Here is a 16,486-nt window from a genome sequence, read left to right on the forward strand (position 1 = left end):
CTACATATATTTATGTATTATTAAATATAATACTACATTATATACATATATATATATGGAAATACATACACTGCACCCGTGGCCCTCTTCTCTTCTTGGCCTCAAATCACGTGCTGGTTGATGTTTTTCTGGCTCAGGCTGGTGTTTGTCCAGGGGCTGCTGGTGCTGCTGTGACCACATCCATGATCCATGCCTGGGGCGTGCCGAGGCTCTAACCCTGTGCTCCATGGTAATTAGCACAGGGAATATCTGCTGTCCACAGTGGCCACGGCCGGATCCGGCTCCCCACAGCCAGTGCCAGCTGGAGCAACCACCTCCAGCACCTGGCAAAAAGGCTCTAAAGGCACGGAGAGAAGGAAAGGGAGGAGAAGGAAACAAACAGGAGCCCCCACAGCTCATGGCAGGTTTCTCCTTGCCCTGACACCTCTGTGGGCTCTTCCAGCCTGGAAAACCAGGGGCTCCTCCTTGGCCCCCATGCCTTATGACACCTGCTGGGTGTGTTGCTGTCCCCCTCCTCTTTTGTCTTCTCTTCTCCCCTCCCCTGAAGCCGGAGTTGTTGAATCCTCTCCCGCAGGTTCAGGTGGAGGTGGAGCAGCGAGAGGGAGGGACAGCCAGCCCTTCCCACGGGCCTGGCGCCCGGGGATTGGGGCAGCGGGAGCGCCGGCCGAGGCCAGGGGCTGAACTGGGAGGAGAAATAGATAAACTATTAAAACAGAAAGGGGAAAAAAAAACACGAGAGAAATTCCAAGCACTGATCTGGCCGGTCGGGTCGGCTCAAGCGGCAGGCGACGAGCAGGAAGCCTGCGGCTGGGGAAGCTCCAAAGGTAAATGCAGCTCTGTTCTGCTTTTCTTTCCATGCTGAAGCCACCCCAGATGAGGTCAGCAGGCTTTCACCTTCACCCCATTCCCTGTGCATTCCCGTTCTGGCTCTCCTTCGCTCTCCATCCCGCTCTCTGCCTCGGCACACCCACCCCACAGCTCCCTGGCCAGGGTGCCCCCCTGCCCTGCTCGTTTTCCCCACGGCCGTGCTGCAGGGAATGCCGTGCCCAGCCACCATTCACCACCCCACAACATCCACACACTCCTCTGCCTCCAATCTGGGGTGTCCCCACGCCAGGATGTGGGAAATGGGAGCCACTGCTGCCCGTTAGCCGGTGCTCCTCCCTCCCCGCCCCTCTGCAGCCCCAGCACCCACTCCCTGCCATCCAACACTGGAGCAAAGGGCTCTGGGGTTTTGGGGCCTCCCCACACCCCCTGGCCAGGCTGCAGTTTGTTGGAGCTTCCTTATTCCGACCATCAGAGGAAATGGCTTAGGAGTGACCCATCCAGGAGCAGAGCTGGAGCACCACACCAGGCAGAGACAGCCCCATGCCACCCTCATGAGCGTCTCCCACCCTTTCCCCATGTGAAATCCAGGTGGGCTGGCTCGTCTCCATCCCATCCTCTTCCTTCCCTGGCCATGGAGAAACTCAGTTAATCTTTTAGGTATAAATCACTTCCAGCTGGTCAAGCTGAACACGTACTGGGCGTCTCTGGCGTACCTTGATCCCTGGTTTCACCCCACGCCTGGCACTAGGCTGCTCCAGAGGGAAGCACCGTGCCTGCATCCCTGCTCCAAGCCAGGCAGCACCACACACCTCCCCTTCCCATTCCACACCAACAAACACGGCGGGACCAGCCCTGCTCCCACCCAAAATCAGGGTGCAGCCAGGAGTGCTGAAGCTCCACAGCAAAGAGGAGCCCTGGGAGAGGCTTTCATTCCTCCTGATTCCAAGAGTTAGGCCGGATGTTTACCATGGGAACACGGGCACCGTGGCATCCCTGAGACTCCCACCCCAGCCCCAGCATCACCCGCATCACCCACATCACCCGCATCAGGTGTGTGGGGACAGAGCCCCAGCCTTGCCAGGCTCTGCTCCCAGTATCCGCCTCTTCCCACGGGGCCATCGCAGTGATGCCAGCTAGGGGGGTCCCTGTGTGCCATCCCTGTGCTCCCTGCTTGCCTGGAATACTGTGCAGCTGTGCCAATCCCTGGGCACAGCCATGGGGTAGCAACGCGCCGAGGCTCCCAACACACCGGGGAGCTCTCCAGTCAGGAGCTGCGTTTCCATAAACAAACCAGACCGCTGGTAATTAGCAGGTTCAAGGGCATGTCAGGCTGGAGGCAGCTCTGCAGCCCAGGCAGGGGCTTGGCAGGTGAAGGAGGTACTGCTGAGACCCCCAAAGCTGGGGTTTCCCATGGCTGAGCTCATTTCCCCACCTTAGTTTTGGATTTGGGCTGAAGCCACATTTTTTTAAACCCTGCAACCCCTAGCTGGTCATTAATCACCTCCCACGCATAAATCCACGGTTGGGAAAGCCGGGCTGGGAGTCAGTGAGGGGAGGGCAGGTGACACAGTGGCCACCAGGCTGTGGGTGGGACGCGGCTTTGGCTTCACCGCAGAGCAGCACCCACCACCCCCAGTGGAATCACCCCCACCCGATGGGGGTGGCCGGGCCCTCCCTGTGCCAGCACTCAGGAGCTGCTCCCGGTGTGTCCCAGGCCCAGCCTGCCCTGTGGCAGAGGCAGGTGGACTTTGTCCCCCCGGGGAGACGCCGCGTGAGATGCTGGCAGCGCCCGCGCCTGTCATCTGAGCGCGCCATGGCAGGTAGGTGAAATCCAACTTCTGCCCTGTTCTCTCTCAGCTGGGAAGGATCCCTGTGCAAGCTCACCTGGGGGTCCTGCTCTGGTGTCACCTCTTGGGGTGCTGAGGGTCCTTCCCAGCCCCCCAAACCGGCTCAGCATGCTGCTAAACAGCCAGGAACGCCACTCGCTGCCAGACCCCCAAGGCAGAGCTTGTTCTTCCAGGATGGCTACAGCAGTCATCTGCCCTGGGGGGAGCTGGATCAGCTTTCCCATCCAAACCCCCTCCCCTCTGTGCCCCCAGACCTTTGCAGCGTGCCCCCTGAAATCCTGGTGCCAGCTGCCAATGAGACGCTGGAGCTGGTGCTGGGAAGCCAGGTCGAGCTGAACTGCACTGTGCGCTGGGCAGGCACCGAGCACTGCCAGCCCATTCCCACCTGGAGCAAGGATGGGCAGTGGCTGGGCAGTGGCAGAAGCCAGGACACTGTCTGGTAAGGAGCCTGCCCTGGGGACATCCCTCCATCTGCTTTTGGGGGCTCTCACCACACGGCCCGACCCACAGCATCCCCCATGTCCTGTCAGGTCTGGCCAAAACTCCTCGGAGCAGCTCCTGGCCAGCGTCCTGCAGCTCAACCTCACCCAGGATGCCGATTTTGGGGTGTTTGCCTGCTGGATCAGCAATGCCACAGCCACCTTCACCCTGCGGCGAGCAGGTAGGGACCTGCCGGTGACAGGGAGGGGGCATCCCACGGAGAGCCCAGGTGCAGGGGGGGATTGAGGAGAGTGATAGGGGACCTGCTGCTTCTCCCACATCAGGGTGCAAACCTGCACCAAACCCAGGTGTGCTGCTCACCGTGCCTTTCCCTGTCCTGGCAGAGGCGGTGGGGCACGTGCCAGCGGTGCTGGCGGCCCTCCTGGTCCTGCTGCTCCTGGTGCTCCTGGCTGTGCTGTATGTCCAGTGCCGCCTGAACGCGCTCCTCTGGTACCGGGACCGCTACGGAGAGCTGGAGATCAACGGTGAGCCAGAGGTGTTCCCACTGGGAACAGCCTCCTGCAGTCTGGGAAGGCTCATACAGCCCTTCCCACGTTATCCCTGCCCCGTGGATCTCCCCAGATGGGAAGCTGTACGATGCCTACGTCTCCCATGCCAATGCCCCCGATGACCGGAAGTTCATCCACTTCATCGTGAAGCCGCAGCTGGAAAACCGCCACGGCTACAAGCTCTTCCTGGATGAACAGAACATCCTGCCCAACTCAGGTAGGCACCAGGCAGGGCTGGGCAGGGGGTGACACAGGCACCTGGGGGCTTGACACCCTTTTTGCCCACAGAGCCATCAGCTGACCTCATCATGAACGTCAGCCGGTGCCGGCGCCTCATTGTGGTGCTCTCCGTGGCGTACCTGGAGCAGGAGTGGTGCAACAGCAGCTTCAGGTAGGAGCACAGCAGCTCCCACAGGAGGGGAGAGGGGCTGCCGGGTCCCTCACCCTCCTGTCACCCACTTGTCTCGCAGGGAAGGGCTCTGGAGGCTGCTGGAGCTTTCCAGGAAACCCATCTTCATCGTCTTCGAGAGCCAGTACCGGGAGATCACTCACCCCGCCATCACCCTGCTGAAGCAGCACCGAAGTGCAGTGACCCTGCTGGTGTGGAGAGCCGGCTCCATGGTGAGTGCCAAGCGGAATCCTGACCCTCCCCAGAGCCGCCTTTCCGTCCCCAGCACCCCACAGTGCCAGCCTCCCTGCTGCCCTTTGGGGCTGTCCCATGGTGAGAGAGCAGGACCCTTCCCACCAGCACCACCTTCCAGTCCCAGCTCCCCATTTCGGGTCAGCCTCCCTGCTACCCTCTGGGGCTGTGCCCTGAGCTCCAGAGCTAAAGAGCAGGTTGGGCCACTCACCTTTTGGAGGACATGTAAAAACCCAACCAGAAGAGCCCCGGATCGGGGAGCTCACCCCCGAAACCTGCATGGTCAGGACCCTGTGACACTCCAGGACCTCCCCAGCCTCAGCTCCCTGAGCGGAGCTTTGGCCCAGGGCCACTCCGGCCATTTCGGGGCCAGGCTGGCAGCCGGAGCCCTGGGAGCATTCCGGCAGGTCGGGCCGGTTTCTCCGCCGGCGCGTGGGCACGGTGCCACACCGGAGCACAGCCCTCAGCCCTCACCTTGGCCGAGCTCCCAGCGCCGGGGAGAGCGAGCCGAGCCCGTGGAACCCTGCGGGGCCGTGCTCCGGTGGTCCCGGCCCAGCTCATCCCCTCCGGGCCCCTGCAGACCCCATCGTCGGACTTCTGGAAGGAGCTATGCCTGGCCCTGCCGCGCAAGGTGTCCTTCCCGGCGGGAAGGAGCATGGGGGACCCGCAGACCCAGCTGCAGGAGGACAAGGACCCCATGCTGATCCTGCCCAGCAGCTACCTGGACAGTGCGGGAGACCTGGACCCCGACGGGGACCTCGGCACAGGTCCGTGTCCCCGCTGCTTCTCCCGAGGGGACAGATGTGCGCTGGACGTCACCCCTGTGGCAGCAGGGTGGGTCCAGCCCCTTCCCCCTCCAGCTAAACCCATCTCCCTGCTCCTGCCAGGCCTCCGAGGGCGCATCTTTGGCAGCCCCCCGCCCCCCCGCCTCGGTGGGCCCGGCGTTCCCGGGGCTCCGGCCTCCGGCAGGATGGAGGAGGCACAGCTGAGGGATGGGCAGCGCTCCGAGCTCGACGTCTCAGACCTGGGGTCGCGCAACTACGGCGCCCGCACGGACTTCTACTGCCTGGTGACAGAGGATGACATCTGAGCAGGACCACAGGTGTCCCCCAGCACTGTGGGGACACATGGACCAGGTCAGGGCTGAGGAGCCCGGGAGTTATGATGGGATCAGAGCCACGGTCGTGCTGGGAAAGCAGGAGCTGGCTCCAGAGGGGAGAACTGGAAAACCATCACCAGGAGCACCCTGCCCGTAATACCTCAGTGCCACCCCTGGGCGCCACCCAGGTGGCTGGGCTGTGTCTCTTGCTGTGGGTGGCAGGTATGTTCTTCCTGCATGATGGACAGTGCTGGGATGGGTGATGCTCTCCGAGGAAACGTGTCCCAGCCCCAGGGAGTGCCTGACAGGAGTGGTGGCAGCACCTTTGTCCCATATGGAAACCCCCGTGACAATAAAAGGCTGCTGCACCCACTGCATCTGTCCATGATGGGGACACAGGTGACACGGAGCAGGGGGTGGTTCCTCACCACAGGCAGTGCTTTGATCTGTCCTTCCCACACCAGTGTCCCTGTCACACTAAACTGGAGCCATGCCAGGCACAGAGCCTCATCCTGTGCTGGTGTCCCCATGGCACTGCTGTCACCAGGACACTGTCCCCCCTCTCCCAGGTGCCATCGAAACGCAGGTGCAGGTGGGCATCACTCAAGGCCTTTATTTCAGGGGTACACAGGGCAGGGGGGTTGTACACAGAGAGCTGCAGAGCCAAACACCCCGTGCCCCGAGCCTGGACCGTGCCAGTGCCGCTCACCATGGGGGCTGCTCCAGCCCCTCCGCGCGCTCCCCCCATCCTCCCACCCCTCTACCTATTCTACATTATCCCCCTGGGGTGCTCTGTGCCCCCCAAGCGTGGGGGCTCCCCCAGCCCCAAATCCACCGGCAGCCCAAAGCCACCCCCAACCCAGCCGTGTGTCCCCTCCTGGCCACCACTGTGGCACAAAGAGCTCTGGACCCGTCTGCACCCAGCACGGGGACACTGAGGACATCTCCCCACCCACAGGGTGACACTGCTCAGCAAACATGACCCGGACGGCCCTGCCTGGATCCTGCTGTGCAAGCAGGGCCCAACCCTGGCAGCAGCTGGTGAGGAGCCACTCTGCCACACTGGGACAGTCCCCACAGGGTGACAGATGGGGCCCTGAAGCTCTCCCAGGCTTCCTGCAGTGAGGGCACAGAGCCCCGCCAGACACAGACACAGACCCCCTGCCCACCCTCCACAGCAAAGGGGGAATGCAGCGCTGTCACAGCGTCACTTCCCAGCTCCCTGCAGCCGCTGTGCCACCCCATAAACTGTGGGAAGCCACCTCAGAGCCCTCCAAGCCCCCAAGCCATGCAAAGCTCCATCCCCACCCAGCCAGGGCAGAACAAAAGTGTAACCTGCAGTACATCCCCACACTGGCACAGGGCACGGACACCCCCGGCCCCGCAGCTCAGGGAGCTGGGATGAAGCACCCCCAGAAGCCCCCTTGCCCCAGAATTGCTCTACAGGAGCCTTCCCAGCTCCCTACAGCTCCTGCCCCCCTGTCAAGCCAGGACAAGCCAAGTTTTGCAGACAGCTGCCTGAGCGTGGGGAGAGTCCCCAAGGGGTGCCATGGGGCAGCCCCTCCTAACTGGGGCCCCACAGCAGAGCCAAAAGCAGCTGCTGGGTTTACGGCAGGGCAGGAGGGAGGACAAGTGTCGCTCAGCCAGGGAAGGGGACCCAGCAGAGGGGGGAGGCGCGTGGGATGTAGGGACTAGGCTACAGAGCGGGGGTCTGGCGGCGAGCAGCCTCCCCACGGCATGGCTGGCAGCACGGTGCATCCCAGCGAGGCATTCCAGCTCCCAGGGTGTCCTCACAGGCTGAGGAAGTCCTCCTTCCGGTAGCCCTTCTGCAAGGAGACAGCTCCATCAGGCACAGGGAGCCCCTCTGCTCCGGCACCAATGGGCCACACCGTCCCCACCCCACTCACACAGGGACAACGCCGTGGGATGGCCCCATGCCTGGGGAAAAGCAGGCGTGGAGTGGGGCCCCACCATATCCTGGGAAGCATTTGGGTGGTGTGGCTCTCCAGGATGAATCCCCTGGCCTTGATTCCCTAGGGATCCCCCCACTGGCTGTGGGAGGCTCTGGAATGTGTACGTACCATCTTGAAGTCCCGGTGGAGCTTGGTGTACTGCCACATGTTTCCCAGGAGGCTGGCGGCAGCTCGGGAAGACTTCTCGTTGTCCGAGCTGGGAAAAGGACAGGATGCCGTGAGGTTTTCGGGACCACTGAGCATGGGACACTGCCCATCAGCCCAAGGAGACCACCCCAGAGGGGCCTGGAGGGACTGGGGGGCTTGGTGATGGTGGGGAGAGGCAGGAGGTGAATGGCTGGATCCCACAATAACAGGCAGGAGCAGGGAGAGGTTCCCTGATGGGAAAAGGCAGCTATGATGACGGTGGGGTGTCCTTAGGGGGTGACAAAAGGCTGGCAGGTGGCCACGAGGCCACTCTGGGCTAGTCCGGGGACTCCCAACACCAAGGTTTGGGAAAGGGAACTTGTGACCCTCTTCCACTGTGCGGGAGCCGGAAGGGAGAGGAGAGCAGGACAGGAGGCTGGGTGTGAGCTGGGACACGCAGCTCCCACCTGTCCCGTCGCTTCTTGATGAAGAAGAGCTTCCTGAGGCCGTCGAAGTAGACGATGTCGCGGGCAGCCATGGGGCTCTCCACCACCAGGTTGTTGAGCACGGCGATGATGTTCACGATGACATCAGCGGGCGGGGCCTTGTCCCCGACACTCCCTGGCAGCTTCTCGATCAGGTGGCTGACCACCTTGGTGGCTGTGGGCAAAGGGCACATCAGGGCTGGTGGCCAGAGCTGGAGGGACAGAGCCATGTCTGGAAGCAGGGGATGGAGCAGCCGACCAGCTCAGCTGCATGCGGGGATGCAGCAGGCAGGGTGGGGTTGGGATGTGGCTGGAGATAACAGGAGGCAAAGGAAAAGGTTGGAAGCACCTCCCAGCCCTGGGTGATGCCCAGCACTCACACATCTCGTCCTTGTTGCGGGCGTGGCGGGACAGGTTGCGGATGAGGCCGGTGAGGGAGCGCAGCTGGTGGTGGTCAGCAGTGCGGACGCGGTCCAGCACAGGATTCAGGATGCGCTCCTGCTCCAGCGCCAGCCGGCTCAGCACACCCGCCCACTGCAAGGCAAACACCCCCTTGGAGACCCTGCCAGCCCCCTGCTCCTCCTCCTCCCACTCACTGGGAGCAGGTTGGGGTGAACCCTGCCCAGGTGCCCCCCTCCCACAGGGCCGTGGTGGGCAGGCTGTGGGACCCCGGTGTCCCCGGGCCTCACCCTGCGGTCCCCGGCCGTGATGTTCTGCAGGGCACCCGAGGCTGCCTCTGTTGTGTGCTTGTTGAGCTCGCAGCGCTGCAGCAGCCGGTTGTAGATGCCCACGATCTGCGGGTTCCAGAGCCACTCCATGCCCTTGGGGTCCTTGGAGACCTCCGTGAAGGTGACGATGTCTGCGTTCAGGTAGTGCTGAGGGACAGAGGCATCGTTAGACTCTCCTCAGTGTCCCTCACTGCCAGTGCTGTCTTTTCCGAACCTGCCTGGCCTGAACTGCTGGGCAGGGAGCTGGCAGGTCACCCTGGCTACATCATGCCCCATGGCATGGAAAAGCAGAGGTTCAGCACCTGATTCACCCCAAACACCTGATTCACTCTCTGCTGAGCTCACGCATGTGTCCCACCCACCAGCTAAGGCCGGCGTCCACCTCCGCCCTGGCATCACCTCCGCTGCCAGGGCTTCCCAGTGCCAGCCCCACCCCAGGTGACACGGCCAGGATGTGCCCCCACTGACCTCCCGGGCTTTCTTGCTCTGGGGGCTGAAGCAGCCCACCAGCTCCCCTGTCACCGTGCCGCCGGCGTTCCTGCGGTGGCCCTCGAGGCGCTGGAGCGAGGACGGGGGCATCTCGTCGTACAAGCGGTAGGAGAGGTTGCGCAGGACACAGACAGCGTTCTCCACACTCTGGGGGGCACAGGGGACACGAGGGTGTCATCCCTGCTCCACCTGCAGGGTGTGTCCAGCTGGCACAGGGGCTCTACAGCAGAGTCATGACGCTGGGTGTGCCCAGTGAGCCCAGCTGGTGGACTCCATGGAGCTGGGCTGGTTCTCCCAGCATCACGCCAAGATGTGCCTTTGCACAACGGGGTGGGGGAGCAGCACCTCAGCTCCTCTAGGACCACCTCGGGGGCTCACCTTGTCCTCCGACTTCCCCACCTCCAGGGAGCTGTTCACATAGTGGATCATGGAGTCCACTAGCCCGTGGCACTCGCGCATCTTCTGCCGGGTCTGCTGGCTGGCAGAGCTCAGGTTCCTGCATGGGAACAGGGTTTTGTCATGGAGAGAAGGGGATCCCCCACAGCCACCCCTTCCTGAGCCCAAAAAAGAGCCCTGCAGACAGTGCTTCTGTTTCTCCCTCCCTCCAAAACTTCACTCCCAGCAGGAGGAGCTGGAGGAGATACCTGAGGAAGCCTGTGGAGTTATAAAAGATCTCTGCCTCCGAGGGGTTCTGTTGGATGACACCCGAGGCCCCCAGCCCAGAGAGAGGGACCAGGACCAGGTCTGTGAGCTGCTCCAGCGTATCCCGGGCCAGGCGATCCTTCAGGTTGTCACTGGAGGACAAATTCCACAGGATCCCTGCAGAGAGGGGGCCCTCAGTACTGGAACAGCTGGAGAGCACATCCACCCCAACTCCCCTCCCCAGGGAGGTGGTGACAACCAAGCAAATGGATCATCCCCGTGGAGCTCTACTCACACGAGGGGAGTAGAGGCCACCCCCAGGGAGGAGCACCCCTGCCCACCCCACCATTGTCCCCAACCTGTGACGTTCTTGCGGAGCTCGTCGTCGGGCTCCCGCAGGGTGCGCATCAGCTCGTAGATGCCGTTCTCCTCCACCAGAGCCAGCTTGTTCTCCGCGTTGTCGTAGATGAGGTTGCGCATGGCGCCAGTGGCGTGGCGCTGCACCTCCTGGTTCGGGCTGTTGAACAGCTTCACCAGCTTGGGCATGGCCTGCAGGCTGCGGGCCTGGGGGACAGCCCGGGGGATCAGACATGCTGCGTTCCCAGGGCTCCCTCCGGCCCCTGCACCTTCCTGTGGTGTCAGAGGGGCTGGGAAACCCCCTGCTCCTGCTAGGAAAACCCCTCCTCCCACCCTTCCGGGGGCTCACCTGCTTCTTGGCGCTGCTGTCGCTGTAGCACTTGTGCTGCAGGTAGGCAGCGCCCAGCACCTGCAGGTTGGGGTCACTGGCGATCAGGTACTTCACTGCCGAGGGCAGGTCGATGTCGTCAAACCTGGAACCACAGCCAGGTGAGTCCCAGCAGAGCATCCCACAGGACCCTCCACCTCTGCACCCCGTGTCCCCCATCTCCAAGGAGTCCCACCAACCCATCTCCTTCCCACTGCGCTCTGAGCACAGGACTCCATTCCCAGTGGGATGAGCATCATCCTCCTGCCATGTTTCAGGATCTGTCTATGGAGGAGCCAGGATGAGGGATAGGACACACTTGGAGGTCAGCCTTAGCAGTAAGTCCAAGCTGCACCCACCATCCCACCCCTCTTCCTAAACATCCCTTGTGCCCAGTGGGAGCTGGAGGGGTTCGCCCTCCTCCAGCAGGGTGGAACACACTCCTCCCACAGTGGGGACAAGGACCAGGACACCGCGGAGCAGCCCCCGGCCCTCACCCTCCGGCGTGGTGCCCGAGCAGCGTGCTGTGCCCGTTGTACATCTCCATGGCGCGCGGCTCCCCAAGGTGGTGGCCGGACTCAGCCAGGCTGCGCACGGAGGGGGCGCGGGAGCTGTGCTCCCCCAGCCCCAGGAAGGCGCCGCCGCCTCCCGCAGGCACGGTGCCGAAGGAGCCGGCGCTCAGCCGGGAGCGGTTGTTGCTCTGGAAGCGCTGCAGCGTGCGCATGGCGGGCGCGCGGATGGTGCGGCTCGGCGGGCCCTCGGCGCCGTCCAGCCAGTCGCAGGCAGGCCTTGGCGGCCGTGCCGCCGCTCAGCTGCCGCTCGAAGGCGAAGGAGCGGCCGAAGCCGCCGCCGGCCTGGCTCTTGTAGAGCTGCCGGTGCCCCGGCGCGTCCAGCTGCTCCGACAGGACGCTGTAGCGGTCGTCGGCAAGCGGGACGGGCCCGTCGGCCAGGCGCAGGGAGCGCAGCGACAGCGTGTCCAGGTTCTGCCGGCAGCGGAAGTTGCGCTCGTGGAAGGAGCTGGGCCGCGGCGAGGCGGCGGCCGCCTGCGAGGCCGCGTAGCCGGGCACGTACGCGCGGCCCTTGGGCAGGCCCCCGTTGCTGATGGTGGCCATGCGCTTGTGCGGGGTCAGGTCCACGGCCGAGCGCGAGGACCAGCCGCTGCCCCGCAGCGTGCCAAAATCCTTCTTGGCCAGCGGCTGGTACAGCTGCAGGGGGAAAATGGAAGGTTAGGAGTCCATGCCTCCATCAGGGGAGCGCAGAGCTCTCCTCAGCGCAGCCAAGGACAGGGGACAGAGCCCCGGTGAGTACGTACCGAGGCCTGGGGGTCCACCCCATTGCTCTGGGAGCGGGAGCTGAAGGAGGAGCGCAGGGTCGAGCTGTACTGACCGCCTGCAGGAAAGCCACAGAGGAGGCAGAGTAAGCATGGGCAGGGCAGGAAGGGATCTGCAGATCAAAGATCGCCCCAGCTCATCCCAGGGGGACCTGCTGCGGGAACTGTGGCACTGCAAGCAGAGCTGGGGGACACAGGGGTGGGAGGAGGCCGCCTTCGCCTGCCCGCTGGCCACGGGGAGCAGAAGCGGCCTCCCCGCCCTGCCTGTGCCCCGACGGCGAGGGCACTAATTGCCACCTTGGCGGGGACGCTGCGGCGCAGCCCGGTCCCCCCGCCGCGGCTGGATCAGCAGCCCAGGCATCCCCCAGAGCCAGTCCCGGCTCCCCCGCCCTGGGAACGGCACCTGGAACCCCAGAGCCCCCCGTGGCACCTCACTCTGCCCATCTGCCCTGCCACCGCCCCAGGGCCGCCGGCGGGACACGACAGGGACCGGACGGGACAGGGACGCCGCCAATGCTGGTGGTGCCAGGAGCGTGACTCACGCCTGGGGCAGCCCTCGGGGTGTCAGAGGGGTCTGTCCCCAGCACAGGGGTCCCCAGCGCGGGGCTCGGGGGATCCCGGCGGTGCCGGGCGGGGCGGCAGGGCGGAGGCCGCCGGCGCAGACGTTAAATGGAGGAGCTGGAGCCCGGCCAGCGCCGCCGCTCAAGGCTGGGGGGGCTCTGCCAGGGCGGGAAAATCCTCCCCCCTGCCAGCCCAAAGCGGGGCCTGGGACCCCACCAGCGCAAAGCCCTCCAAGGACAGGTGGGGGAACTGAGGCAGGACCCCGAGTGGGGTAAAACGAGCCCACGCTGGGGCTGAGCTACCCCCGGTCCCAGCGCTGGGGATGCTCGGGGGCACTGGGGGGACTCGGTCAGGGTGGGGGGCACCCCCCAACCCGCAGCCAGGGTTCCCCCAGAGCCCAGTTCCGACCGAGGGGTTCCCACCCCCCTTCCCACCGCGTGTTCCCAGGGGCTCCCGGGGGGTCTCCCACCTCTGGTGCCGTCGGCGAGGTCCTCGGGGCGGGCGGGCGCTTGTCCCCGCAGCATCATGCGGATGCGGACCTGCTCCTGGACACGGGCGCTGCGCAGCCGCTGGGCCTCGGCCGCCTCCCGGCCACGCTCGTCCAGCTGCCGGTCCGAGGGCAAGGCCAGCGAGCAGACGCCGGCCTCGGGCTGCAGGGCCGACAGCAGGAAGGCTGCGTTAGTCTCCTGCATGGCGCCGAGGGGCCGCGGCCAGCCCGGCCGCCCTGCGCAGGTGAGCGGCAGCAGTGGCGGCGTTCCGGCGTTCCCCAGCCGTAGGGAGGCTCCGTCCCGGCCCGTCCGTCCCGCCCCGCCGCCACGCCTCGCCGGGAAAAAGGAGGGGGCCCCACCGGGGCCACTGTCACCATTGACAGCATCACCATCGTCACCGCCACAGGTGGAGGTGCCCAGGGGCAGCCTCGGGGATGGGGGGGGTCCAGGGGTCTGGGGGTCCTACCTTGGGAAAAGCCAGGATCCCCTCAGACAGTCAGCCCCTAACTCCTGGGCAGCCACACCAGTGAGCCCCAGACCTCCACACTGTCCCATCGAAGAGCCCAAGACCCCCAGGAAACCCCCCAGAAGAGCCCTGGGCCCCCATAAAGCCTCCCCATTGATCTCTGCCGTTGAACCCTGGACACCCACATTGTTTCTCCATTGAGCCCTGGAGACTCATGTGCTCTCCTAGGAGAGCCCCAGACCCTTGGAGAACCTTCCTGCTGACCTCCAGAGACTCACAGGGCCCTGCCACTGAGCCCTAGACCCCTACAATGTCCCTCCAATGAACTCAAGACCCCCAGGAAACCTCTGAGGAGAGTGCTCTGGACACCCATATGACCTCTCTGTCTAGCTCTGGATCCCCAGATTGCCACTCCAGTGAGCCCCAGACCCCCACATGGGGTCCCAGGAGTGTCCCTGACCACCAGGGAGACCCCTCAACCACCCCTGACCACAAAGCCCCAGGCCAGCTCAACAGGGAGACCCCCAGACCACTCAAGCCACTTTCCAGGAGTGCTCTGGACCCCCATCTGTCACAGGGGTCCAGCCTGGAGTGGGGGCTCCCTGCAGTAATTCCTGGCTGGGCCCTCCCTGCTTTGCTTTTCAAATCAGCCGGGGAATGAAAGAACAACAATAATAAAAAAGGGGCGGCAGAGCGCCGCGGGCCCGCGGTGACGAACGCGGTGACTCAGGCCCCGCTGCCACCACCACAGGTACTAATTAGCCTCGCCCCACCTGCCGAGCCGCCCCATGGCGGCCACACCGGGGACACCACATCCCCCGGGCCCGCCGTGCTCGGGGTCAGCTCCCCAAATCCCCCCGGCCGCCCGCAGCCCCGGCTGGCTGCCCGAGCGGCTCATCCCGAGCTCTGGCCGTTCCCAGCCCCTGCTCGGGGTCACGGTGGCTCTGTGTCACCGGCCGGGTGTTTCGGGCTGAGCGTGGCCTGGCTCTGCGGCCAGCCCTGGCTCAGCGCTTGGCGTCACCGCTCCGGCAGCGACAGCGGCGCTGCGGGCTGGGCCGGGTTTACAACACCCGGCGGTGACACCGTGTGCGCTTCGGTCGGGGGTGAAAAGGGCGGCTGTCCCCGAGGAATGTGCCGCCGTCAGCAGGAGCCGCGGCAGGGGCGGGGTGGCGGGAGCTGCGGGCCAGCAGTTTGGGGTGACAGTCCCCCAGCGTCCCCCCCAAATCCCCCTTGGTGGCACCATCCCGATGTGGCAAGGACCAACGCGGGGGAACCCACCTCCCCAACTCTGGGGTTTGTGGGAGCCCCCTGTTGCCCAGGGGCCACGCCTGGGCCTTTTGGGGTACAGCACCCAGGAAAGCCCCCGAGCCCCCCCTCTTGTCCCACCGCGGCACCACCCCACGGGCGCACCGAGTTTGGCAGGGCTCGGCGGGCGCTCCCAGCCCTCGGAGCCCGGATGAATCACGGGCTCCCCCCGCAGCGGGCGGAGGGGGTGGATCGCTCCCTCTGCAAGCCGACACTTGCCCGCCGTCCCCGTGCCAGGATCCCGGGAGATCGGGGCCATCCCAGCAGCCCCCCAGCTCCGGGCGACAGAGGGGCTCCGGAGACAACCCCGAGCCCACTGGCACCCCCACCTTCCCCCAGTTCTGCCTCCCTCCCAAACCCTCATTCCCCCCAGCATAACACTGCCCTGCAGCTGACAAATGGAAATTTGGGGGTCCGGGGGGATTCAAGGAACGCTTGGAGCTGGAATGGGCAGCGCTTGCCTCATCAAGCAGCTCGTTAATTAGGGAAGGTCGGATAGGAGGGGGATACACCAGGGGGCTTAGAAACAGCAAATCAGCACGAAGAAAACGTTTGAAGCAAAATTGAGGGATTCCCGAGGGGATCCGACCGCAGCTGGAGTGACACAGAGTGAAATTAACCCAATCCGGGGTCCCTAAAGCGGCCGCTGACCACCCCCAGCCTGGAGCCACCTCTGTCACTCCCCCGCGGGGTGACAAGCCGCATTCCCGGGGAGCGCCGCGTCCTCTCCCGCCCCCCGAGCAGCACCGAGTGCCCGTGTCCCCACGCCGGGGTGCCCCGGGCTGGCCGTGCCCGCGGGGCCGTCGGTGTCGGGGCGGGGAGCGGCCGCGGTGGCAGCGCGCAGCCCGGACACCGCGCACACGTGCCAGGAGCCACGCTGGGGACACCGAGGCACAGGGAGGGAGCGAGGGAAAAGCCTCCTGGCCAGAGCTGGCCGCTGTGGGGAAGCCACCAGACCCACACGTTGGAGCCCCAGACCCCCGGCACCACCCCGGCCAGTGGAAGGGGACAGGGTGCGCGGCAGGGCGAGTGACACCGGCTCTCCGCAGGGACCCGCCGTGGGGACGGTGGCGACGATGTCCGCGGGAGTGGCGGGCACGTACCTGGCTGGGTGGCCCCGGAGGGCAGCTGTCCTGCAGCATCCTCGGGCGGGCAGGTGCACCCCTGGGTGCTGCGGGGCGCGGGTGGGCGCCGGCGTCTGCGGCGGGCGTGGGGCGTGCGGGCCCGCCCCGCACCTCGCCCAACCAGTCTCCTCGCCGGGGTTTTGCATGGAAGCCGCTCGCCTCCCCGCCGAGGCTGCCATCCCGGGGCTCACCGGGGCTCCTCAAAATCCTCAGCACGGCCAGGGGTCCGGGGGTGGGGGCAGCCCCCACGGCAGAGCTACGTCTCAGACACTTTCGTGATGCTGCAAAGAGTCCCCAGGGATCCCCACCGCCACCATGGCTGTGATCCAATGTGTCCTTCCCACCAAATCCCCCTGAACACCCAGCTCAGGGCACCCATGGGTGTAACAGGGAGGGTTTGGGGGTGTCAGAAGGAGAAGATGGAGGAGAGGCAGAGTTTGGGGGGCACAGACATTGTTTGGGATGCAGGGGGCTCCCCATGGTTTGCAGGGAGCGTGTTTGTGTGCGTGGGATGGAGCAGGAGCCCTTTGAAGCCAGATAAGCTGAGAGAGAGCGTTTGAAACGAGCCAAACCAGTTTGGGGGGGTCACCACTTAGCTCCTACCACCACTAACCCAGGCCCCCCACCACACCCCACACCCAC

The 16,486-nt window shown here is 65.0% G+C and overlaps 2 protein-coding genes across 2 annotated transcripts; one reads left to right on the forward strand and one right to left on the reverse strand.

Moving 5' to 3' along the window:
* Positions 1-2,482: 2,482 nt before the first annotated feature.
* On the forward strand, positions 2,483-5,394 carry SIGIRR (single Ig and TIR domain containing). The gene is made up of 9 exons (XM_036383676.1): positions 2,483-2,599; positions 2,849-3,114; positions 3,206-3,336; positions 3,500-3,640; positions 3,738-3,881; positions 3,953-4,055; positions 4,135-4,285; positions 4,885-5,071; positions 5,192-5,394. The coding sequence occupies exons 1-9, from the start codon at positions 2,483-2,485 to the stop codon at positions 5,392-5,394; spliced, it is 1,443 nt and encodes a 480-aa protein (XP_036239569.1).
* A 784-nt stretch (positions 5,395-6,178) lies between these two features.
* On the reverse strand, positions 6,179-16,200 carry PKP3 (plakophilin 3). The gene is given in 15 exon segments (XM_036385140.2): positions 6,179-7,229; positions 7,485-7,572; positions 7,970-8,162; positions 8,368-8,521; positions 8,677-8,862; positions 9,184-9,351; positions 9,583-9,700; positions 9,849-10,023; positions 10,206-10,410; positions 10,553-10,676; positions 11,068-11,348; positions 11,350-11,775; positions 11,883-11,959; positions 12,931-13,111; positions 15,824-16,200. Coding segments are annotated over 15 exon segments (2,451 nt in total). The 5' UTR covers positions 15,863-16,200; the 3' UTR covers positions 6,179-7,193.
* Positions 16,201-16,486: the final 286 nt, after the last annotated feature.

The sequence above is a fragment of the Molothrus ater genome, chromosome 6, assembly GCF_012460135.2.
Source record: "Molothrus ater isolate BHLD 08-10-18 breed brown headed cowbird chromosome 6, BPBGC_Mater_1.1, whole genome shotgun sequence".
Taxonomy (NCBI): domain Eukaryota; kingdom Metazoa; phylum Chordata; class Aves; order Passeriformes; family Icteridae; genus Molothrus; species Molothrus ater.